This window comes from Kogia breviceps, chromosome 2, assembly GCF_026419965.1.
Source record: "Kogia breviceps isolate mKogBre1 chromosome 2, mKogBre1 haplotype 1, whole genome shotgun sequence".
In the NCBI taxonomy this organism is placed as follows: Eukaryota; Metazoa; Chordata; class Mammalia; order Artiodactyla; family Physeteridae; genus Kogia; species Kogia breviceps.
This window is the reverse complement of record NC_081311.1, coordinates 169,647,777-169,673,159: the sequence shown is the minus strand read 5'-3', so window position 1 is coordinate 169,673,159 and position 25,383 is coordinate 169,647,777. Positions and strand designations below refer to the sequence as shown.

Below are 25,383 nucleotides of genomic sequence, written 5' to 3'. Positions count from 1 at the left end.
GGGGTCTGGAAGATCACAATCAGTCAACACCTAGATGGTGGTAATTAGAAGCCAGACCCTCAGCCAACAGCTTGTGAGGTATATAGTCAAACTCCTTCCAGAGAAAGACTGGGAGATGGGCATTTTTGCCTGCTCCCTCTGCACTGAAAGGTGGGGGCTAACCACAAATACCTCCATGCCCATTAACATATGCTTCTTTGTTTCCTATAGTCCCATAGGACTTATGAATGCAAGACGTACTAGCTATCAGAGCTATGAGGTTTAGGGCATATCCCTCCCTCACATGGCAGCCATAAAAGCTGGGACACTCGGGCTTCCCTGGTGGCGCAGTGGTTGAGAGTCCGCCTGCCGATGCAGGGGACATGGGTTCGTGCCCCAGTGTGAGAAGATCCCACATGCCGCGGAGCGGCTGGTCACGTGAGCTGTGGCCGCTGAGCCTGCACATCGGGAGCCTGTGCTCTGCAACGGGAGAGGCCTGCGTACCACAAAAAAAAAAAAAGCTGGGACACTAGATGTCTGTGCAAGGAAGACACTGGCAACTTGGTTTTATTATTGGAGTGAACCAGAAGGATAAGGTTGGGGGTGTGTCCACTGACTCCCACAGGCTCCGGGGAGGATCACAGCCAGTATACCCAGACGCCTGCCAGTTAGAAGCTAGACCTTCAGGCAGCAGCTTGTAAAGTATGTAGTCAACCTCCTTCAGAGAAAGACTGGGAGACAGGCATTTTTTCCTGTTCCCTCTATGCTGAGCCCTATGGGGACAGCTATGATGAATGCTTGTGCTCACACTATGCTCCCATTAAGAACTGCTTCTTAGGGCTTCCCTGGTGGTGCAGTGGTTGAGAGTCCGCCTGCCGATGCAGGGGATACAGGTTCGTGCCCCGGTCCGGGCAGATCCCACATGCTGCAGAGCAACTAAGCCCATGTGCCACAACTACCAAGCCTGTACCCTACAGCCCTTGAGCCACAACTACTGAAGCCCACGTGCTCTAGGGCCCCTGTGCCGCAACTACTGACACCCGCGCACCTAGAGCCCATGCTCCTCAACAAGAGAAGCCACTGCAATGAGAAGCTCATGCACAACAAGGAAGAGCAGCCCTTCCTCGACATAATTAGAGAAAAGCCCGCATGCAGCAACGAAGACCCCAACGCAGCCAAAAATAAATAAATTAATTAAAAATTAGGGCTTCCCTGGTGGCGCAGTGGTTGAGAGTCCGCCTGCCGATGCAGGGGATACAGGTTCGTGTCCCGGTCCGGGAGGATCCCGCGTGCCGCGGAGCGGCTGGGCCCGTGAGCCATGGCTGCTGAGCCTGCATGTCCGGAGCCTGTGCTCCGCAACGGGAGAGGCCACAACAGTGAGAGGCCCGCGTATCGCAAAAAAAAAAAAACTGCTTCTTTGTTTGCTACAGTCTCGTGGGACTCATGAATGCCAGGCCCAGATGGCTTTCGGAGGTAGATGTTTTAGGAGCCCACTCCTCATGTGGGAGTCTTTAAAGCCAGGGCACTAAATGTGTGGTCCAAAGCCTTCAATCCTCAAGGAGAAGCTGAGACTTGGGGGTTCCCTCCTGACTGTATGGCACTGGGCTGGGGGTGGGCTTTATGGCAAGAATGTGTCTCAGTCTTTCCTACCTGTTTCAATGTGGGTATTTTCTCATTTGCCCAATGTGTAGGAGTCACTCAGCTAGCTCCTGGATTTTTCTCAGAGGGAACTGCTTCATGTGTAAGCTGTACATTCAATGCATCTGTGTGAGGAAGGAAATTCAGAAGCCTGCTATGTCACTATTTTGGTCCCAGTCCATACTGAGGTTTTGAATGTTTGTCTTCATTCTTTTTTAAAAAAAATTTTTATTTATTTATTTTTGGCTGCATTCGGTCTTCGTTGCTGCACGTGGGCTTTCTCTACTTGCAGCGAGTGGCAGCTACTCTCCATTGCAGTGTGCGGGCTTCTCATTGCAGTGGCTTCTCTTGTTGCGGAGCATGGGCTCTAGGCACACAGGCTTCAGTAGTTGCAGCACGTGGCTTCAGTAGTTGTGGCTCGCGGGCTCTAGAGCACAGGCTCAGTAGTTGTGGCACACAGGCTTAGTTGCTCCATGGCATGTGGGATCTTCCTGGAGGGATCAAACCCATGCCCCCTGCATTGGCAGGTGGATTCTTAACCACTGTGCCACCAGGGAAGTCCTGTCTTCATTCTTTTCCGTTGAGAATTCTATTTCAGTCTGGTTTTTTAAAGTTGATAATATTTCATTATTTGGTATAGAGTAATATTTACATTATGATCCATTTAAATCATAGAATTTGACCCAGGGTTTCTTCCTCTGAGATACTGCTAATACAATAACAGTAATAATGTATTTCCATGCATTTATTTCTGTAAATAAATCATATCTAGACATTTTTCTATAGGGAGAATAAGGTAATGTCAGCTACTCACTCAAAAAAAACTTATAAAAACCACAATGAAATATCACCACATACTTATTAGAACAATTAAAATAAAAAATAGTGACAATAGTTAATGCTATTGAGGCTGCAGAGAAGCTGGATATCTCAAAACACTGCTGCTAAGAATCTGAGAAAAATAGCCTGGCAGTTTCTTGCAAAATTAAATATGCACTAACCACATAACCCAGCAATTGTACTCTTGGGCATTTATCCTAAAAAATGAAACCCTATGTTCACACAAAACTTGTACTCAGATGTTTATAACAGCTTTATTCATAAAAGCAAAATATTGCAAACAAACCAAATGTCCTTCAGTGGGTTAAAGTTGAACAAACCCTGCACATCCATAGGATCAAATACTACTCAGCCGTAAAAAGTTATGCAACATCCTTTGTTGAACTCAAGAGCATTAAATACAGTGAAAAAAGTCAACCTCTTTATCTTCTTCTGTGTGACACATATCTAAACTGTAATTAATCAGTTCTCTCTACAGGGTCTATCTCAGTCTACGAACATTTTTGCTACTGTGAATTAGTCTCTCAAGGATCCTCTCAAGGTGCTGACACAAATGAATCTCTGGACTTTTCACAAGGGATGGGTGATGAGCTGCACAACCTAAGAAAGCTTCTCCTTGGTATACAACATTATTAATAACATTTCTTAAGTTTGACTGCATTTGATTCATAAAAATGATTTCCACACTTTAGCATATATTCCTTTCAGTATTTTCAATCTGTAATCTAGATTCTCTGAGTGCTCTGAGGATAGGAATAGTGTCAAAAGTTCCAGCAAAGTTCTTATGCTTTTCTCATTACACCTAAAGTTTATCAAAAACTTGGCATTTTTCCACGTGAAATTTTTTTAAGGTTTTAAAATTTGAAATTTTAATGTTTTATAATTATAAGCATACTTTTTTAAACCAATGTATATCTTTAATTTTGCTACAAAAGCCCCTTGTAATATAAAATTTACTTAATTTTTACAGAAGATTTTGAAGGACTGCTATTTCATTTATTAACAGATTCCCCTTTAATGTCATTATAATATTAAAAACTAAAATGATAGGAACACTTAAAATGTCCCATCCTTATATTCCAGAAGTAGGTTTTTCTACTACTTCAACCATGCCATCAACTCTGTCCCCTGCGTTTCACACAGCTCTTAGTCCCAATCAACTCAACATATAACCTTCTTCCAGGGCAGTAAATCTTAACCCATTTCTTTAAGGTGGACTTACCAGATGCCTACCTAGGAGGCAAACAATATCAGCTTTATTCTTCACCTTTTCCCTCCCTTGCTATTCTCACACATAACAATATACACAGAACACCTATTTTCTGCATTCAACTAAAGAGCTTAATAATTGAGACCAAAAGAAGGAAAACAAAGAAACTGCACAACCAATACCCACTTACCAGGGCTTCCCTGGTGGTGCAGTGGTTGAGACTTCTCCTGCCATTGCAGGGCACATGGGTTTGAGGCCTGGTACGGGAAGATCCCACATGCTGCGGAGCAACTAAGCCTGTGCGCCACAACTCCTGAGCCTGAACTCTAAAGCCCGTGAGCCACAACTACTGAGCTCACATGCCACAACTACTGAAGCCCACATGTCACAACTACTGAAGCCCACATGCCTAGAACCTGTGCTCCGCAAAAAGAGAAACCATTGTAATGAGAAGCCCGTGCACCAGAACAAAGAGTAGCCCCCACTCGCCACAACTAGAGAAAGCCCACGTGAAGCACCAAAGACCCAACACAGCCAAAAATAAAATTAAGTAATTAATTTAAAAATACCCACTTATTAGTAAAAGAACTCCAAAATACCATTGAAATTAAAGAATAATTGTAGAGATTAAGTAATTAAATAGATCTTAGGATAGAAGTGGTAATAGGAGAGACAACAGGTACCAGAGAGTAGACTCATGAAAGAAAAAGCAGTGAGCAGAAGATACACAGGGAAGACAGTGGCTTTCTTTTGTTATATGCTTGTTACATATTGAATTTTCTCCTCAAAACTTAAAAAGGAACACAAAACATGCAAACACATAAAAAATCAATTGCAAAGACAATGACAGAAATTTCATACTTGTATGGTGATGGCCAAGTACTGGGATCCTGAAGCACCACTCCAAGGGCATAAAGGACAAGGGTCTGCAAAAAAGAAATTACTCTAGTTATTCAAGGTCTAACAGAGACAAAATGCTGCCCAGAAAGCCAACTTATCTAAATGCTCTTTTAATATAGATAGTCAATACAAAATAAAAATATAAAATAATAGAAGAAAACACAGGCCATTATTTTGGTGATCTCATAGCGGGTAGGATGAGCATGTCACAAAATATCGAAGCCATAAAGGAATAACAGACTTCACTATATGAAAATTTAAAACCTGTATCCAGTAACAATAAAACAAAAAACACACCATAAAACAAGGAGAAGATAAATAACAGACAGGAAAAAAAATTTGCCATATAAGTGACAGAATTAATATGTATAATATACAAAAAGACATATAAACTCACTAGAAAGAATTTAAAGGAAATACAAACTGTTAATATATATATGAAAAGCTGTTCAATCTCTCCAATAATCAGGGGAAAGCAAATTAAGAGACAATTTTTCATGTAAGATTCATAAATCCAGATGTGGTAAGAATATGGAGAGGGAAAGCATTTTCATACACTGTTGCCCAAAGTATAAACTGCCCTAGAGAGCAATTAAAATTGTATACACATGTGCTGTTTGGTCCCAAAACTCCTTTTCTAAGGCTCTCCCAATACCAGTACAAGTATACAATTTGTAATAATGAAAAAAATTAACATCAATCTAAATTTCCATCAATGGGGACTGCTTAAATAAATTATGGTACATTCATGCAATGCAATACTATGCACCCATTAAAAATAATGAGTTTGGGCTTCCCTGGTGGCGCAGTGGTTGAGAATCCGCCTGCCGATGCAGGGGATACGGGTTCGTGCCCCGGTACGGGAAGATCCCACATGCCGCGGAGCGGCTGGGCCCGTGAGCCATGGCCGCTGAGCCTGCGCGTCCGGAGCCTGTGCCCCGCAACGGGAGAGGCCACAACAGTGAGAGGCCCGCGTACCACAAAAAAAAAAAAAAAAAAAAAAAAAAAAAAATAATGAGTTGGATCCATAGTAAGTGCCAGTTGTATCAATTGCCATGGTACACTCAATAAAAGAAGAAAATTAAAGAATATATAAAGAGTACTCTTTCACATATGAATTTGGTTTTTAGAATACATACGTATACATGTATATACACACACAGAGGAATACACATATACAGAAAAAGACCTACAAAATAAACACTAAACTAGTCACAGTAGTACCTGTGGAGAAAGGAGCCTTACTTTTATATTGTTTGAACTTTAAAACAAGCACATATTATTTTGTCATTTAAAACACTTGTCTTTGATTTAACAATAGGCAACACTTATTGGACACTTTAAACAATAAAATTTAAAAACACACACTAACAGAGTTGAAAAGAATTAACTGAATGGGTTAAGTATACCAAATGTTTCCTACCTCCCTAGGAATGATAAATTTGTCAATCTTTCCTTCAATATCTTGAAGCCGGGCAGAAACTGGGGTCAGTCTGGCAGTCCGAACAGTTTCACAAAGTACTTGCCGACAATACCTGTTTAAAAAAATTTTCTTTTGAAGGTCTTTATTTTGGGAGAGGCAGTTTGAAATGTATATACATTTTAAAGTGTCATCCAACAATTTTCATAACCTTCCTAATTTGAAACAGTCATATCATAATTCTTATTTGCTTAAAATACATTATATATTAGAGGTATATAAAGTCTGGGTAAGTAAGGATTTAAACAAATAAAAACAACTTTAAAAGTACCAGAAGAAAACTTGAAACAATATTTTTAAAATTTTTAAGTAGAAACATCTTTTATTTTTAACAAAGGATTTAATAAAAATTTTAATAAGAGTTTTCTACTTAAAAATTATAAAAATACTGAAACAATGAAGGATACCATAAAGAAAAACAAAAATATTGAATGATATGACTATGGAAGTTTTTTTTTCATACTTGCAATCATCATAAGTAAAACTAAAAGCTAAGTAGGAAAAATATTTACAGTAAATATATCCTTAATGCATCAAAGCTCTTTAAAAATTCATAATTAAAATGATCAAACACCCCAATAGAAATATGGACAGAAAATATAAAAAAGCAATCCACAAAAAAAAGAAAAAATGCAAATGGCCTGGAAACCTAAGAAATGATACTCAACCTCATTAACAATGGAAAGATTGCCAATCAAAGCAAATTTTGTTTACCTGCCAGATTAGCAAAGATGAACAAGAGTAATGTCACAGACAAACACTAACAAAAAATAAGGAAAAGGACATTCATATTCAGCTGGTGGAAGTATAAATTGGTACAACCTTTCTGAAGGATAACTTGGCAATATATATGAAAATATGAAGTGTGACTCCCAATGAGAATAAAAGCTAAAATGCATTGAAATCTTGTTATGAGCCAGTTCTGTTAAATACTTTCTATGCAGTGTCTCATTTAATCCTTATAAGAAACTCATGGATGCTATTATTTTTTAATTTTAAAGATTTTTTAAATGAGGCAATGGTTTAAAAGTGCACAGCAGGTAAGTGGTATTGGTAGGATTCAAACCCAAGTCTGTTACTCCATAGCCCCTAATAGTAAACACTACACTATTGCGTATACTCTTAAATAATTATCTCATACAATGCAATACTATGCATCCATTAAAAATAACGAGTTGGATCCACAGTAAATGCCAGTTGAACCTTATTAATAGAAATTATCAGAAATATCAGCAAAGATGTAAGCATAGGAATGCTGATTTCTGTAATTTCTAAAGGTAACAAAAACAAGAGGAAACATCCTTTCCTCTCTGAACAAATACTTTTGCGGTACCTACTACATTAGAAGCACTGCATTAGATATTGAGCTACAACAGTGAACAAGACAGATACCCTCAAAGAATTTCAAAGTCTACTTGGCAGGGGAAGGGACGGAGGAAGGGACATCAAGAATGAACAATTAAAAAAAAAAAAAAAAAAAAAAAGAATGAACAATTAAAAAGGCACAGTATAGGGCTTCCCTGGTGGCGCAGTGGTTGAGAGTCCACCTGCTGATGCAGGGGACACGGGTTCATGCCCCAGTCCGGGAAGATCCCACATGCTGCGGAGCAGCTGGACCCGTGAGCCATGGCCCCTGAGCCTGCGCGTCCGGAGCCTGTGCTCCGCAACAGAAGAGGCCACAACAGTGAGACGCCCGCGTACCACAAAAAAAAAAAAAAAGCACAGTATATTAAAAACGTAAATACAAAAAAGAAAAAGGCACAGTATAAAACAAATGTAGTTTATCATATGTAAATTATACTTCAATAAAGTTGATTAAAAAGATGGATGGCAAAGAAGTCAATGTCAGATCTCCTCAGCTTAGTTTAACATGGCTGTTCTACACAACCAGTTGAGTGTATTCCTAGAAACACAGCTTCTTATTTAGGGTGTTATAGTCAGGAAGGCTTTGAAATTACTAGTGGAGCTGCTCCATTCCAGAAATTTCTCTGATTGTTCTTTTTATTGACATCTGTTCTGGTTTCAGTGAATGCAATAGCTCGCAAATTATCTGATGATATTAATTAGAATTTTATAATAGTTCTCTCCAGCCTCTCTTTAACCTCTATTTCCTCTCTGGCCATAAAAGGTAAGTAAAAGAAGTAAAAAAAAAAAAAAAGGGGGCACAGTAACTGTTATGATAAAGGAAGTTCAGGGTGTTAGGGAACACATGGCAAGAGCACCTAACTAGAAAAAGGACTTTGCAGAGAAATAAACATTTAGGCTGAGACCTGCAGAAAAATCTGGAGTTAGCTAGAGGAGGGAGGAAGAGAGAATCTCGACAAAAGCGAGAAGATAAAAAAGAGTGCTCTACATTTGAAGAAACAAAAGAATTTCAGTACAGCTGAATCCAAGGGTATGAAGAGACACAAGTAATGAGATAAGGTGGGAGAGGAATGCAAGGCCTAGCTCCTCAAATGCCTTATAAGCTAAGCTGGTGAGTTTAAATTTTATCTTAAGCGCAACCAGAAGTCACTGAAGGATGTTTAGTCCGGGAGTCTGATCAGATATGACTCCCCAGATATAGAAAGATGACTAGCACAGTGATTCTCAACTTTGGCTACACATTAGAATCACCTGAGAAGCTTCTAAAAATTTCTGATGCCCAGAGATTGTTGGTTTGGGATTGGTCACAGGTTATGTGTATTTTTAAAGTAGCTGAAGCAATTACAGTGTATAGTCACAGGCTCCAACAGCAATCTGGAGAACGCACAGAGGGAAGCAAATCCAAGGCTGTTGAAATATCCCAGACAAGTTGATGGTGCTCTATGCAGCGGAGGCAATGGAAAGAACTAAAACTAAACTTCCAACTAAATGTTGTTTGGAAAGTAAAATCAACAGAACTTAGTCACTGGTTGGATGTGGAGTTACTACGTATAGGAACGCTGTCCACAGCACACTTAGAGGAAAAAATGCAATTTACAGAAGAGTTACATGTTTTGTATTTTTAAATGGTTTTAATTTTTTTGTGTTAAATACATATATATATATATATATATATATATGCATAGAAAAAGTCTGGAAAAACAATACAGATAGTTAACAATTATTATCTCTGTTACAAAGGACGGTCACCTTCTACTTAATACACTTCTGTATTATAAAAACTTCAAAAAACAAGTATGTGGGAGGGAGGGAGATGTAAGAGGGAAGCGATATGGGGATATATATATATATATATATATATATATATATATATATAGCTAATTGACTTTGTTATAAAGCAGAAACTAACACACCACTGTAAAGCAATTATACTCCAATAAAGATGTTAAAAAATAAAATATAAATTTTAAAAAACAAGTATGTATTACTTTTAAAATTGTAATAAATAAAGCTTCCTACATTTTAAAGAATTGGTAACAAAAGTCTCCCTGTGAAACCCATAGCTTCGAGTTCTTTCTAATGGCTGTATCCTTATCTTCTTTTCTATAGTTGAAAGATGATCCAAGGTAAGGTTGCTTGCTACCCAGTCTCAGACTTCCAACCCCCTAAGAAGTCACAGCTGCTATTCTAAAAAATCTTCTAAATTAAGGTATCACTTACATATAAAAAAGTATCTATTTTACCTGTACAGTTTGATGAATTTTAGTAATTGTATATAATTGTGTGAACACAACCACAAGAAAGATATAGAGCATTTCCCTCACCCTAAAAAACTTTCCTCATGCTCCTTTGTAATTGATCCCCTCCCCATTTCTGGCCCCAGACAACCACTGATCTACTTTCTATCACAATAGTTTTGCTTTTTCTAGAATTTCACCTAAATGAAACGTATTGTAAGCAGTTTTTGTGTTTGATTTTTTTTTTTACTTAGCAGATTTTTTTTTTTTTTTACTTAGCATAAAGAGATTTATCTGTGTTGTTGTGTGTATTGATATTGTGTTACTTTTCATTACTTGGTAACATTTCCTTGTATGGCTATAACACAATTTACCAGTTGATGAACATTTGGACTACTTCCAGTTTTTGCTATTATAAACACTATTACTATAATTGTTTGCATACAGGTCTCTGTGTGGACATATGTTTTCATTTCTCTCGGGTAAATGCCTAGGAGAACTGCTGGGTCATATGGTATGTTTAACTTCATGAGATCCTGCCACATTGTTTTCTAACAGAACTGTACCATTCTGCATTTGTACCAACAAGGTGTGGATGTTCCACTTATTAGATATCACTGATACTATTTTACACAGGCTCATGTAAAGGTTTCCCAAAAGTACCTTAAGATTTTAAAAAGCAAGTTAAGTTATCCATTATAATCTGTATGTAAATACTTTAAGTCCTGTAAAAATATACAGCTTTCCTAGATATTAGCATTAGCTTTAAATTAGATAAACCAATTCAAATTTACCCGTTAATGATCTCCTCTTTCCTTTTATTGTGTTCTTACCTGAGCTCCTCAATTTTCTCTGGAGTTACAGGTCCCTTCCCAAAAACTTGGTCTATCTCTTCATATAGTTTTTTCTGAACTTCTTCATAGGTGGTTAAAAAACAGACTGCCCAGGTGCACACTAAGCGAAAATTTATATTAATAAAGCAGCTAATTCATAGTTTGGGTGCAGAATAAGAAACAAATTTATTATTTTTTGGTATTGTCCTTTTTTTCTGATATAGAAGATACATAAATGCTACCAAAAGATAAAACAAGATTGTTCACAAGATTTGTACTTCACTGAACAGAACATGAATATTTACAGAATATTCCCAAAAAGAGATAGTGAAATCTAGATTTCTTTCTTAAAACTGGCAAGTAATCAAAGGCACTTAATACATTTTACCTTAGATAAAATAGTAATGATAATAAATAAACTCCACATCTGGGGAGGTGTTAAATGTTGATAACTGTGATGAACTGTTTGGTTCAATCGACCTTGTAAAATCAAAAAACTGATTTATCAATTTCCTCAGGAGCTTTAATTAAATGATTCATACAAATCAAAGTAGCAGGAGATTTACCTACAAATCATTACTCTATATTTTTACTTGTAAAGGTAGATACACTGGTTCAAGAACTGAGACTGATTATTGCTTAGGACAGTGGTTCTCAAAACTCTTCTGGGAGGTGGCTGATGGCACAACCCCACCATCCACAGATCCTGACTCAGTTGGTTTAGGGTGTGGTCCAGGGATCTATATTTCTAACAAATACCACAATTATTTTGATGAACACCAACACTGGAAGATCACTAGCTTATGGCTTACTTTTGCTTAAAATGACTATGGATTATAATCACTGGAGAAATCAAAAGGTAAGCGAGTTAATTACATGATGAACATAAAACAGAGGAAACAGAGTAGTTATATTCCCTTTAGGAATCCACTGGGATTACAACTGTTCAAATGGAACCATCCAGACACATAACATCTCTTTCCCTAGATTATGCTTGATATGACTCTATGTACAGCTCTACTTTTTCTATGTCAAGTACTTCTTAAAATGCATTTAATAATTTCTACTTCTGCTTATTATCTCTTTCCTGAGCTAAAGGGCTGGCTTAAATTTATCTCAAAGTTAATTTTTTTAAATGTTCGCCTAAGTCACTTATCCAATTCCAATGCATAGAAAATACATAATTCACTTTCTGCACTAAATATTATCAATAAAATCAACAGCTACCTCATGCTCAATTATTTTGATAATTTACTCACACCCAGAGTTCATAAAATGCATAGGAGTAGTGGACCTTAACTTTTTCCTACATATGTTTCTTTATTATGGCTTTTGAGTTAACTGCAGAATTTCTATTTCACAAGTGATATGAAAACTTACATGGACAGTGTACAATATGTACATGTATGCAATTTTAAAACAGTATGTAGTAATATATAATATTGAAAGATTTAGCACAAGGATTTGCATACAGTAGGCACTCATATACACTGATTGACTAGATTATCACTTAAAATTAATTTAACTGTATACGCTTAATAACCTCAAACATTGGTTCTTTTGTACGACTCTATTAAAGAGTATGACAGAGGGGATAGCTTTAAAATGGGATTTTAAGTCACTTAATGTTATTTAATTATACTATTGAACCAAGACACCATTTTACAGTTGAAAGATACCTTGGAGGTCACCCTTATTTTAGAAAAGGAAAGAAATGCAGAGTTCAGTATCTTGCTCTAGACTAAGACTTGCTAAGTCGAAGAGGAGGGGCTTTAATTAAGGTTTCCTGCCGATCTTGACTCTCAAAATTTCAGAGGTGCCTTAAAAAATAACCAACCCACATGCAAAGAAATAGCAATACTCTGAAAATTCCCCCTAAAAACTGCAAAAAAGATTAAGATATTAAATCAACCTTGGAAATGGTCACTTTTTATGGTACCCAGAGTATAACTGATTCAGATTTTTTGAAGGTCTTCAGCAAAGATATATTTTAATGTAATAAATTTTTAAACAAGTATTTAAAAGGTTTGATACATTATTTTTGACACATGCTTACCTAAATTCCATTTAATCTATACTATCTGGACATGTCTAGATATCAAAAATTTTACAAAGAAGAAATACAGAAGTTTACATTTATACTCATCCTTTTTTAAATTTTCTTAAACAGAGTTGTGAATGAAATCCTTCAAGTTAACATAAATTCTTTAGATTTTAAACTGATGTTTTAATACCTCCTTTAGCATTTTATGTCAGTATATTTTTATGGATATACAAATTTTTACAAATACTGTATAAACAAATGGTAGTCTGATAAACTAAAAACCAGTAAGGAAACTAGAAATATATCACCCATTTTAGAATTTTAAATAATAATCACCTTCAATTCCACCAGGAGAAGAGTTCTTTTTAAATCATGATTTCTGTGGCCTATATCCTCTGTTGGTAGGTCTTAATAATAGCAGACTAGATTGAAGACAAAGTGAAAAGCCACAGCAGGAAATTGAAAAGCTCACAGCTCTGGCTGGAAAGGTGTCAATACCAGTTCATTTTAAAGGCACTAACTAGAATTCACAATCTATAAACTGTGTCAAGAAATTTATGGCAATGTTCAGAGGTGGCACAGAGCATCTGGGGTTAAAAAAAAAAAGAAAAAAAGGTGCCTGTGTGAATCAAGCCTTTCAAACAAGAATAAAAAAAGAAGAACAAAGGGAAATTATACAGAGGTCTTGCAAACAGTGTTTCCTTTATTTTAGAAAAGCTTTATCCTTGTATATTTTATAACCTATCTCAAATAGAAATCAATTTATACTTACATTTTGCGGTTATTATGCAACTGGCCAGAGAAAATATCATACTGTCTTCTAGGATCTAGGAAACAAAACTAAGTTTAGAAAATGTGAAATGTAAGGTGGCCTATATTAGGCCCTAGTAAAATCACCTAGAATACAAAATGGGAGTTAAGGAAAGGGAAAACATGTTATTTCTTTATGAGGTTTTCATTTAAATAAAATCTATATAATGAAAAAACCAACTGAAACACTGCATTGCATTTTTGATAGAGTGAACACTTACCCAGTAATATTACTGGCTCATGATATATCAAACAAACTGGTTCAGTGCTATCATTCTAGCTTGGCCTAGAGCAGCAATGAAGACTCAGGAACAGTGAAGAGCCTGCCACTGTCCTGGATCCTGAAATAATTTCTGTACCCACACACACCCAGAAAACCGATTTTGTCTATGAGGACTTGCATGCATAGAGTAGGGCAGAAGATTCCCACATTGAACAGGCAGGTGTGGCAGTAACAGCTCCACTCCTGTCCTTTGCCTGACAATACCACAAACACACCATGTCCCAGTGATGTGCTGGGGTGACAGACACACACTGGGAACAAGCCAAGCTGCCACACCTGGTCATGTAGGCAAAGCAGCTTAGTCAGTACAGGCTTATCCAAGTCCTCTTCTTTTACAGTCAGAGAACTTTGGTTCAATATTTGCTTACTCAAATATTAAATACTATATAGCTGCTTCAAATAACTAAATAACAGGAGACTAAATACTAAATACTATTTATGGATGATGTACAATAAAAAAGAAAAAAGCCATTGAATTCTAGGAGGGCATCTGGGTTAAAGTGGATAAAAAGCACACTCCATAGATGTCTGATTATCTTTTGTTTCATAAACATTTAACAATTACATCACCTGTTGGTCATTAAGGTCCCCCTGTACTAAGGAGTCAATGAAAATATGTTCACTGAAGTTCCTTCCTTTTCGTTCTTTTATGATTTTCTTTAAAATAGATTCCAGTTGCATAAGGGCTTAGAGAAGAAAAACAAAAAAAAAGTTTAGAATATAAGCATTTGTGAGGATTGAACATTTTTCTGTATCTCTACAATGTTCCTATGTGCAGAATAAAACTTTCAAAGTTAAAAGTAGTAACCAATAATGCTTTAAAAGCTAATTTATGTTTAAACTCATCTACTTACTTTTCTTCTTTCTGCTAAATTTAACACATACCCCAAAAAGTGCATAAAATATACACGCACAATTTAACAAACAACTGTAAAGCAAACACCCAGATCGAGAAATAGAACAATGCTAGCCCCTTAGAGGCCTTTTACACATGTATCCCTCCCCTGGTACTATTCACCTTCCTTCTAAATTCTGTCCTCTTAACTCCACTGTTCTCCCAAATCAGGCATCACTCATTTAGAGACTGAAACAGATGTGAAATAATCAGAAAAGTAAATTTCTGATACTTGGAAGATTAATCCAACTATCAAGAAAATTATCCACAGGCCCCACCTTACTTGACCTTTCATAGCATCTGATGCTGGTCACTCACTCTGTAGGAAGCACTTTTTCATTTGGCTCCTAGGATTCCATACTCTCCTGAACTCCACACTTTCCTCCCACTTTACTGCCAGCTCATTCTCAGTATCCTTTGTCGATTCCTTCTCACCTCTAAAATTTCTTAAGGACAGAATGCCCAAGGTCAGGGATGTCTTTTCTTGGACCTCTCCTCTTTTTCTATTTATATTCATTACCTTGGTGATCACCATTCTCAAAGCTTTAAATACAATCTATGTACTGAACACTTCCTAATTTATATTTTCACTTAGGATCTCTTTCCCCTGAACTTCAGTTTCATATATCTGACAAGCAACATCTCCACTTCGACGTCTGAAGCACACTAAACATAAACATATCCAAAACTGAAGTCGTGATCTTTCGCCTCAAAACTGGATCTTTCTACAGTCTGTCCCATCTTATTTCCTATTAATTTCATTTTCCAATTACTCAGGCCTAAAACTCTGGTGTCTCCTTCTCTCTTATACCCCATATCTAATCTGGCAGTAAATGTCAGTGGCTCTAATCTTCAAAATACAGAATTAATCTCTCTTACTCTTTTAAAAAAATTTTTATATTTTCTGCTACCTGCCACCTAGTCCAAGCCACATTATTTTTCTTGCCTGGTTCATTGCAGTAGTCCCCTAATTAGTCTCCCTGCTTCTGCTCTGAGCCCCTTTATGACAGCAGCCAGAGTGAACCTTTAAAAATACAACTCAGATTCATAATTCTGCTCAAAATCTTCCAGTGGTTTCTTCCTATCTCATAATAGCAACCTAGTCATACCTAAGCCAGACAAAATCTGTTCCATCCCCCCAGTCTTTCTGGTCTCATTTCCTTCTATTTTTCTTCTGACCCATTTCACTCCAGGCACACAGCTCCCTGATGTACCTCAAATATATCAGGAAGAATCCTACCTCAAGGATTTTGCAACTACTTGCTGTGGATATATACATGATCTGCATGGACTGGTTTCCTTATCTCTTGCAAGTGTTTGCTCAAGTCACCTAATCTTGGTGAGGCTTTTCCTAATAATCTCCCCACCCCTAGCACTTCCTATCCCCCTTCCTGATTTAATTTTCTCCATAGCAACTTTCATCTTTTAACACACTATTCAGTTTACTTATTCAGATTCTCATCTGCCTCTTCCCACTAGATATGGTGCCATAAGGAGAGGAATTTTTGTTTGTTTTGTTCACTGACATGACCCCAGGACGGAAAACAAACCAGGATATTCTAGATCTTCATTATTTATAGAATTGAAGGAGTCTAATAACACGTTAGTGATTAAAATGAGAAACTGTTAACACTGTACTGCAATGGTTCACAAACTCTGCTTACATTACAATCACCTAGGAAGCTTTTTTTAAAAAAAAATCATAAAATATAAACCACACCTCATACCAATTAAATCTCAATGTTCAGGAGCAAAAGCCAAGCTTCAAAAAAGTTTAAAAGATTCAGTGTGTAGCAAAGTTTGGGAACTACTGCTGTACATTCTCAATTCTACAAGTACATGAGGATAATCTGGAGAGCTTTTTTTTTTTTTTTTTTTTGAGTTTTTCATGGAAATTTATTTTCACTTTTCTGACCATTATATAATTTTCCTAGCAATACAAAACAATTCCCTGCAGTTCCTCCCATTTACTTGTTGAAGTAGAAAAGTACATTAAATCTTAATTAGCCATACTACCTATAGTAGCATCTGGTGTTACTGAATTTTTGCAGGCATCTAAAAGCAGTGTAGTAATCATTCCTTACCTGGAGGAAAAGATTCCAGCATTTTTATAAAAAAAAAAAAAAAAAAAAAAAAAAAAACCAAATCTGACATCCAAAGCACCTCTATCCCATATTCTGAATAAACTGACTTAGGGTGGGGCTTGACCTTCAATATTTTTTGTTTTGTTCTAAGTTCCCAAAGTGATTCTAATGTACAGACCAGTTTGAGAATTACTCACTTAAACAGAAGAAGAAGGGACCCAGCCATGAGTTCCCACTCATATAAATACCAAAACATAATCATTTTCAATAAAAGCTCAAATTTGATCTATGCCCATGTTACAGTTCAAGGAGCATATCATACTAGACAATCTACTTTTATTTAGAATCAAAGAATATAAATTATTAATTTTCTTTGTATATTAATTAAAACCAATATTTGTAAAATACATTTTTAATTAAGGGTAATTAATCCAAATGCATCCATCAAGATAGTCAGAATGGTAGACTACCAGATAGCAGAAAACGTGTCCATTAAATTGGCTTTTCTTGACTTATGCTGGACACTGAAGGAATCACCAGAATGGTAAGCCCCACGAGGATAGGGATTTTTTGTCTCCTATACATACATAGAATAGTGCCTAGCACGTAGAGACCTCAATAAATATTTGTTGAAAGAATAAAGGAAGAGAATCTTGGAAAGCAATACTATTATCCATGAAAAATAATCCATTATTCCAATGCAGCCTATGTATTTTAATTTGCCCTGCTTACTTCCAAAACAGAAATTGCAGCAGCTCAGAATAAAGGTATTAAAGGATTATAATCATTAAATTACTGACAGAAAATATAATACAAAAGAAAAAAGGGGGAGCACAGGTTGAGGAGCCATCTTAAACTAAAATTGCTATTTTTCTGTGTAGATTTTATAAAGTTGTAACCAATGATAAATAGTTTTGAAAATATCTTTACTCAATGTTATAATGGCCAAGAATTTTTTTATGTTGCTACATTTCTTACAGATTTATCATGTTGATATTATTTCCTATATTGTTGGATATTTAGGTTTTATTGGTTTTCTACTTGTAGAAATAGCACTACAAAAAAATTCATGAATATTTTCTTATTTTAGATAATTTCACTCATTATTTATGACTCTTAACATGTATTTTTAAGTTACTTTCCCAGGATTGTACCCTGACACTTTCCATTAATCCTGTAGGCTATACCAGCTCTCCAGCACCCTCATTCTGCAGTGAGTGCTAGAGTTTATTTACTAATTCACTGCTTTTTCCTCTCTTTCAAGAAAAACTTTCACAATAGGAAATGTAGGAAAAAAACATAGAGGAAGAAACTATACATGACCTATAAGTTCATAAATCAGACATAGCCCTATTAAAATTAGGGCACATCTCCCTTAGTCCTTACGAAAAATTAATAGTGGTAAAACTTACCATCTTCATATTGTTTTTTCCGAGTTGTACTTTTATCAAGTGATCCATCTAGAAAGCCTTTTCCAATCTCCGACCAAACCTGAAAATAGGAAAACATATCTATTACCTAATATGTAAATTTCCCAAATAATATCAAGCAATCTAAGCTAACAGCTGGGGAACCTCTGTCTCACCAACAGAACTGTTAATTAAACTCTCCCTTTCAAGTGGGCTGCATAATCATTTACTCCATAGTCTTTAAGGACAGGGAACAAATATATTTTAATAATTTCATTCAAAGTACTTCCAAACTAATTATAATTAGAAAGTCAAAAGTTCCTTCCTTTCAAAGAAGTATATGCACAGGGAGGAAAAGAACATTACGGTAGAGTCAATTCTCAATTTTTTATTATAATGGCACCAGTGGATAAGTAAAATTCATCGGGAAGTCCAAATTTTTCCTTCACCTGCAATACTGATAAGCTTTGGCTGAGATCCAGAAAAAGGTTAAAAATTAGTCTAAGGTTTATAGAGTGTAAACAACAGAATAGACTTCCAATTATTTCAAAATTGGACAATTAGCCCTTAAAAAAAGTTCTGAAAGAACCTGGGAAAGGACAAAACACATATTAATCAATGCCAAATATTTTTAAAATTATTAATAGAGTTAAGAGTCCTCAAGTCTTATCTTACAAAGATATGCCTTTCATGTTATTTAAATGTAAAAAATTAAACTACTGGGCTTCCCTGGTGGTGCAGTGGTTGAGAGTCCGCCTGCCGATGCAGGGGACACGGGTTCGTGCCCCGGTCCGGGAAGATCCCACATGCCGCGGAGTGGCTAGGCCTGTGAGCCATGGCTGCTGAGCCTGTGCGTCTGGAGCCTGTGCTCCGCAACGGAAGAGGCCACAACAATGAGAGGCCCCCGTACCACAAAAAAAGAAAAAAAATTAAACTATTAAAAGTACTGTAGGGCTTCCCTGGTGGCACAGTGGTTACGAATCCACCTGCCAATGCAGGGGACACAGGTTTGAGCCCTGGTCCAGGACGATCCCACGTGCCACGGAGCAACTAGGCCTGTGCGCCACAACTACTGAGCCTGCACTCTAGAGCCTGTGAGCCACAACTACTGAAGCCCGCGTGCCACAACTACTGAAGCCCGTGCTCCACAACAAGAGAAGCCACTGCAATGAGAAGCCTGCGCACCGCAACCAAGAGTAGCCCCCGCTCTCCACAACTAGAGAAAGCCCGCGCACAGCAATAAAGACCCAATGCAACCAAAAATAAATAAATAAATAAATAATGAATTAAAGTATAGAATCTTTAAAAAAAAAAAAAAAAAAGTACTGTAAAAATGTAGGAATACCCTTAAAGTGAGAAAGAAGTTTCTAAGCACAACACAGAGCGCTGGGCAAAAATTCACGATGAAGAAGTTGAATTCATTTAGCTATTCCACCCCGAGAGCAAAAAGCTGAACAGACTGAGAAATCAACAAGTCTTCTTGGATCTCTGAGACAGAAGAGGACCCAGGGCAAACTGAGGCCCCCAAGACTGGAGAGACAGGTGAAACCAGGGAGTCACACTTTACTGGAACAGACATACAAGTGGAAACTACCTCAGGAACCCGCGCTGGGATAGGAAACTCTGAACTGTAATCGACAAATGGCTGGAGATTCAGTATGCCAACTCTGACAGTTAAAAACTCCCGGGGACCCAGACACAGGGCCCCCCAAGTAAAATTTACCTCTGGGAGCTTGACCAGGTTCCCACAGTAAATATAAGAGAAAAATCCCCTTAGGCTTCCAGCAGGGGGACTGAAAAAGGAACCCATTTAAAATAAGCCAGAGCACTCTGCTCTTCTTAACAAGGCCTGTCCTCAGAGGGAACTCATTAGCCAGTGTCTAACCTTCTGGGGCATTAACAGAGCTGGGAAAGGGATATTCAATCCCAGTCAAGTCTAGTCTTCCACGTGGGAGAAGGGAAGTACCGAACTCCAGCCTATTCTAGCCATCCTTTCCCACCTAAGGAGGGAGAAAAAAAACCGGGAAACACTTGTGAAGTTCACAGTCCAGATGCATAGGCTCACAAAAAGACAGACCTAATCACAGGATTATGGAATGCTTCCCCTTTCCCCTCACCTCACCACTGCACTGCTAAAGGCCTATATACACCAGTTTCTTTTACACAGTACATCATGTCTGGCTATCAAGGAAAAGTTACGAGGCATACGAAAACGCAAAAAACACAATTTGAAGAAACAAACCAAGCATCAGAATGGCAGGAATCTTGGAATTATCAGATCAGGAATTTAAAACAACTATGATTAATTGCTAAAGGCTCTAAAGGGTAATAGGCTAAGGGCTCTAAATGATCCTTAAGTAAAGGATAAAGTAGACAGCATGCAAGAACAGGTAGGCAATGTAAGCAGAGAGATGAAAATCCTAAGAAAGAACAACAACAACAAAAAAAAACTAGAGATCAAAAACACTGTAACAGGGCTTCCCTGGTGGTGCAGTGGTTGAGAGTCCACCTGCCCATGCAGGGGATACGGGTTTGTGCCCCGGTCCGGGAGGATCCCACATGCCACGGAGTGGCTGGGCCCGTGAGCCATGGCCGCTGGGCCTGCGCGGCCAGAGCCTGTGCTCCACAACGGGGGAGGCCACAACAGTGAGAGGCCCACGTACCGCAAAAAAAAAAAAAAAAAAAAAAAAAAACCAACAACAACACTGTAACAGAAATGAAGAATGCCTTTGACAGGCTTATTACTGATAGTACACTGGTTTTGGTTTAGGAAAGAAGGTGTGATCTACAGGATATATCCATGGAATCCTCAAACATAGTTTCTTACAAAAGAAAAAATACTCTTTCAATATGATCCAGCAATCGTACTCCTGGTATTTACCCAAAGAAACTGGAAATTTATGTTGACACAAAAACCTCCATAAGATATTTATGGCAGCTTTATTCATAATTGCCAAAATTTGTAAGCAACCAAGAGGCCCTTTAGTAGGTAAATGAATAAACTGTGGTACACACAATGGAATACTATCCAGCTAAAAGAAACGAACTATCAAGCCATGAAAAGACATGGAGGGGGAATTCCCTGGTGGTCCAGTACTTAAGAATCGCCTTCCAATGCAAGGGACATGGATTCGATTCCTCATCGGGGAACTACGCTCCCACATGCTGCATGGCAACTAAGACCGCATGCCCCAACTACTGAGCCCAGGTGCTCTAGAGCCTATGCACCGAAACTACTGAGCCCACATACCACAACAAACAGCCCGTGCTCCGCAATGAAAGATCCCAGATGGCACAACGAAGATCCCATGTGCCGCAGCTAAGACCCAGAACAGCCAAATAAATAAATAAATATTTTTTAAAAAAAGAACAAAAAGAAAAGACATGGAGGAAGCTTAAATATTAATACATATTGCTAAGTGAAAGAAGCCAATCTAAGAGTATATACTGTATTATTCCAATGTCATACAATATTCAGGAAAAGGCAAAATTATGGGTACAAGAAAAAGATCAGTGGTTGCTGAGACTGGGGGGACGATATTATAATGATGGATATATGTCATTACACATTTGTCCAAAGCCACTGCATGTACAGCATCAAGTGTGAGCCCTTACATAATCTATGGACTCTGGGTGATTATTATGTGTCCAATGTAGGTTCATCCTTGGCCAAAAATGCACCATTCTAGTGAATGATATTGATGATGGGGGAGATTATGCATGTGTGGAAACAGGGGGTATATGGGAAATCTCTGTACCACACTCTCAATTTTACTGTTAACCTAAAATTGCTTAAAAGAGAAGTCTTTTTTAAAAAGCACTATAGGAGACTTCCCTGGTGGTCCAGTGGTTAACGCTTTGACTTCCAATGCAGAGAGTGCAGGTTCGATCCCTGGTCAGGGAGCCAAGATCCCACATGCCTCGCAGCCAAAAAACCAAAACATAAAACAGATGTAATATTGTAACAAATTCAGTAAAGACTTTTAAAATGGTCCACATAAAAAAATAAGTAAAAGCAAATGAAAATTGAGATAAAAATAAAAAATTCTTACAGATTAGTAAGAAAAAGAAACACATTGATAGAAATATGGGTGAAGGACATGAGAAAGCATCCCACAGAAGATGAAACACAAGTTGTTCAGCAAAAATATTAAACAATGTTTAACCTCACAAACAATAAAAGAATTATAAATTTTAATCATAAAAAATCATTTTTTACGTACAAGATAGGCAAATATTTAAAAGACGCATAACTCTAAATGTCAAAAGCACAAGGGAAGAGCACGCTAATGTTGGTGGGAAAATAACTGGACAAGGTTTTTGGAGGGCAGTTCAGAAACAGTATGCAACTGGGTGTGAGGCGAACATTTTTCACATGTTAACACCTGTGAAATTGGTATGCATCTTATGACTGACAACATCTCCCAAGTGCTGTGAGCAAAGCAACAGTCATGGTGCAGCTGTCACTGCCTCTGCATTCACAACCTGGTTAGTGCTCCTGGTGGCATGGCTGGACAACAGCAGCCCCGGGGTGTTTCAGACATTAAAGATCATTTAAGGCAGGATTTTAAGTCACGTTTATGGTCTGAAAACTTTCCTTTGACAACTTCCAGTAATGTTAAGAAAATACCAGGGCTTCCCTGGTGGCGCAGTCGGTTGAGAGTCCGCCTGCTGATGCAGGGAACACGGGTTCATGCCCCGGTCCGGGAAGATCCCACGTGCCGCGGAGCGGCTGGGCCCGTTGAGCCATGGCTGCTGAGCCTGAGCGTCCGGAGCCTGTGCTCCACAACGGGAGAGGACATAACAGTGAGAGGCCCGTGTACCGCAAGAAAAAAAAAAAAAAAAAGAAAAAGAAAATACCAGATTGCTGCCAAAAAATACATAATTTAAATCAAGTCACACCCAAAAATATGTAATTTGAATCTAGTCAGACCCAAATGAGGGACAGTCTACAAACTAATTATCCTGTACTTTAAAAAAAATGTCAAGGTCAAGAAACAAAGAAAAGTTGAGAAACTGTTTCATATTAAAGAGGTTTGACCACTAAAAGTAAAGAAATCTGAATATGGCCTCTGGATAAAAGTATGGTATGAATGCTAAAGTTCCCAAGTTTGATAACTATGTTGTTGCTATTTGAGAGAATATCCTTGTTTTTAGGATATACAGACTGAAGTATTTAGCGGGAAAGAAGCAAAACATCTACTCTCAAATGGTTTGGGTAAGGAGAGGAGGAACGGATGGATGGATGGATGGATGGATAGATAGACAGAGAATGAATGACTAAAGCAAATGGGGCAAAATGTAAACAACTGGTGAACCTGGGTGAAGGATATTATGGGAGTTCCTAGTACTAGCTGCAACTTGTCTGTAAGTTTGAAATTATTATTTCTACTTTGAAATTCTAAGGAAAGAAAGGTAAAGAAAATGCCAGCATAAAAATACCCAGAATAGGAATAGGTATCAGTAGCTTGGAATAAAATTCTGGAAATAATAGTGGAGGTCCCGTTTTAAAATTGCTGTCTCAGCAACATGAAAAAAATCAGATATCAACAACTGAGTCAAAAATTGATTCTTCATTAAAATATGAAAACATTTTAGGAATGCCTTAGCCAATCTGTTTTAGCTGGGTAACCTGAGTAGTTTACTCTAGGAAGGGGAATTAGAGTTATTTTTCCAGCTTTATTTTTACGCTACTGAACATGTGAACGTTTTCTAAGAAATGTATATTTTTCAATCATCAAACACAAGTAACAAAACCATTTTAAAGGGAAAAAGGATAATATTAAACAGTGACAGAGTGTTAAGCCACAGTTCCTAGTGATTTTGTTTTACACACATTATACTCATTATTTAACCTGCTTTTATAGATTTGAAGAAAATAAGGGACTTCTCAGAGATCCAAAATGCAGTGAAGTAAATGACTTAAGTATGATTTGAAACAAATAAAGTAATATAACATTGAGACTGATTAAAATAGAGAATAATAAAGTCCATATATGAGTTCAGAAAAGGCAAACAGTAAGCCTGTTTTCAACTGCATTAGCCTTTCTTCAAATCATATTCATTTCATTAGTATTTTAACACTCCATCAACTTTAATTTCTTTCTATATAGGATGTAGTCTCTGTTAAGTATGGTTTTTCTCTTTATTCTAGAAATTAGTATTATTTTATAACACACTTGGTTTTCGGTTTTTTGCCACACCACGCAGCTTGCAGGATCTCAGTTCCCCAACCAGGGATGAAACCTGGGCCACGGCAGTGAAAGCCCGAAATCCTAACCGCTAGGCCACGAGGGAACTCCCGACATACTTGCTACATATAAAAAGAAAATTTTTTTAGTCATTCATTTTTTAAATTTCAAAGAGTAACTGCTTAGGGACTCCCTGGTGGTGGTTGAGAATCTGCCTGCCAATGCACGGGACACGGGTTCAATCCCTGGTCCAGGAAGATCCCAGATGCCACGGAGCAACTGAGCCTGTACACCACAACTACTGAAGCCCACGTGCCTAAAGCCCGTGCTCAACTAGAGAACAAGAGGAGCCACCACAAGGAGAAGCCCACGCACCGCAACGAAGAGAAGAGTAGCCCCTGCTCTCTCAACTGGAGAAAGCCCACGAGCAGCAATGAAGACCCAATGCAGCCAAAAATAAATAAATAATATACATAAATTTTTTTACAAAAAGTTAATTCTTGGGCTTCCCTGGTGGTGCAGTGGTTGAGAATCTGCCTGCCAATGCAGGGGACATGGGTTTGTGCCCTGGTCTGGGAAGATCCCACATGCCGTGGAGCGGCTGGGCCCGTAAGCCATGGCTGCTGAGCCTGAGCGTCCGGAGCATGTGCTCCGCAACGGGAGAGGCCACAACAGTGAGAGGCCCATGTACCACACACACACAAAAAAGTAATTCTTAAATTTTTTAAAAAGGCAACAATTAACCTTCTTGCATTGTTGTTTTTAGCCCCAAACAAGGAAATTCTGTACTACAGAATCTTAAACCTTCTTCTTAAGAGGCAAAGTATACATTATTCAACTATCCAATTTGATGAAAGAGTAATTTTAAATTTGGCCCTAGACTTACTGTGCCATGATTCTTCTGGAAGCGAATGACTTCTTGTTCATCTTCAAATGTACTACCCATTACCATCTGCATAACAGACTTCATTGCAAAGCCAAGCATATGCTGGCAGAGAGGGACATGTTGGGACTCTGGGTAGGAGAGCCATTTATCCAGTAATTCTTCCGAAAGCTGAAAGAAAACAGAAAACCACAATGATTTACTATTTCCTCCTACTAAATCTTAGAAAAATCCATCAAGTATACTCATTTCATAGAGTATACAGTTCAACTCCTTAATCAAAGCAAACATTCAGGTGTTTA

General features: G+C 37.7%; 1 protein-coding gene across 3 annotated transcripts in view; it reads right to left on the bottom strand.

The window, feature by feature from the left end:
• The window catches only part of CYP20A1 (cytochrome P450 family 20 subfamily A member 1), a 67,884-nt gene that overhangs the window by 12,794 nt on the left and 29,707 nt on the right, over positions 1 to 25,383 (bottom strand). For all 3 annotated transcript variants that reach the window (XM_059053453.2, XM_067026602.1, XM_067026604.1), the window contains exons 5-11: positions 25,085 to 25,252; positions 18,011 to 18,089; positions 14,190 to 14,305; positions 13,299 to 13,353; positions 10,483 to 10,603; positions 5,991 to 6,102; positions 4,529 to 4,593 (exon numbers count right to left, since the gene is read on the bottom strand). In XM_059053453.2, coding sequence (XP_058909436.1) covers positions 4,529 to 4,593; positions 5,991 to 6,102; positions 10,483 to 10,603; positions 13,299 to 13,353; positions 14,190 to 14,305; positions 18,011 to 18,089; positions 25,085 to 25,252 — 716 coding nt within the window. The remainder of the gene's footprint in view (positions 1 to 4,528; positions 4,594 to 5,990; positions 6,103 to 10,482; positions 10,604 to 13,298; positions 13,354 to 14,189; positions 14,306 to 18,010; positions 18,090 to 25,084; positions 25,253 to 25,383) is intronic.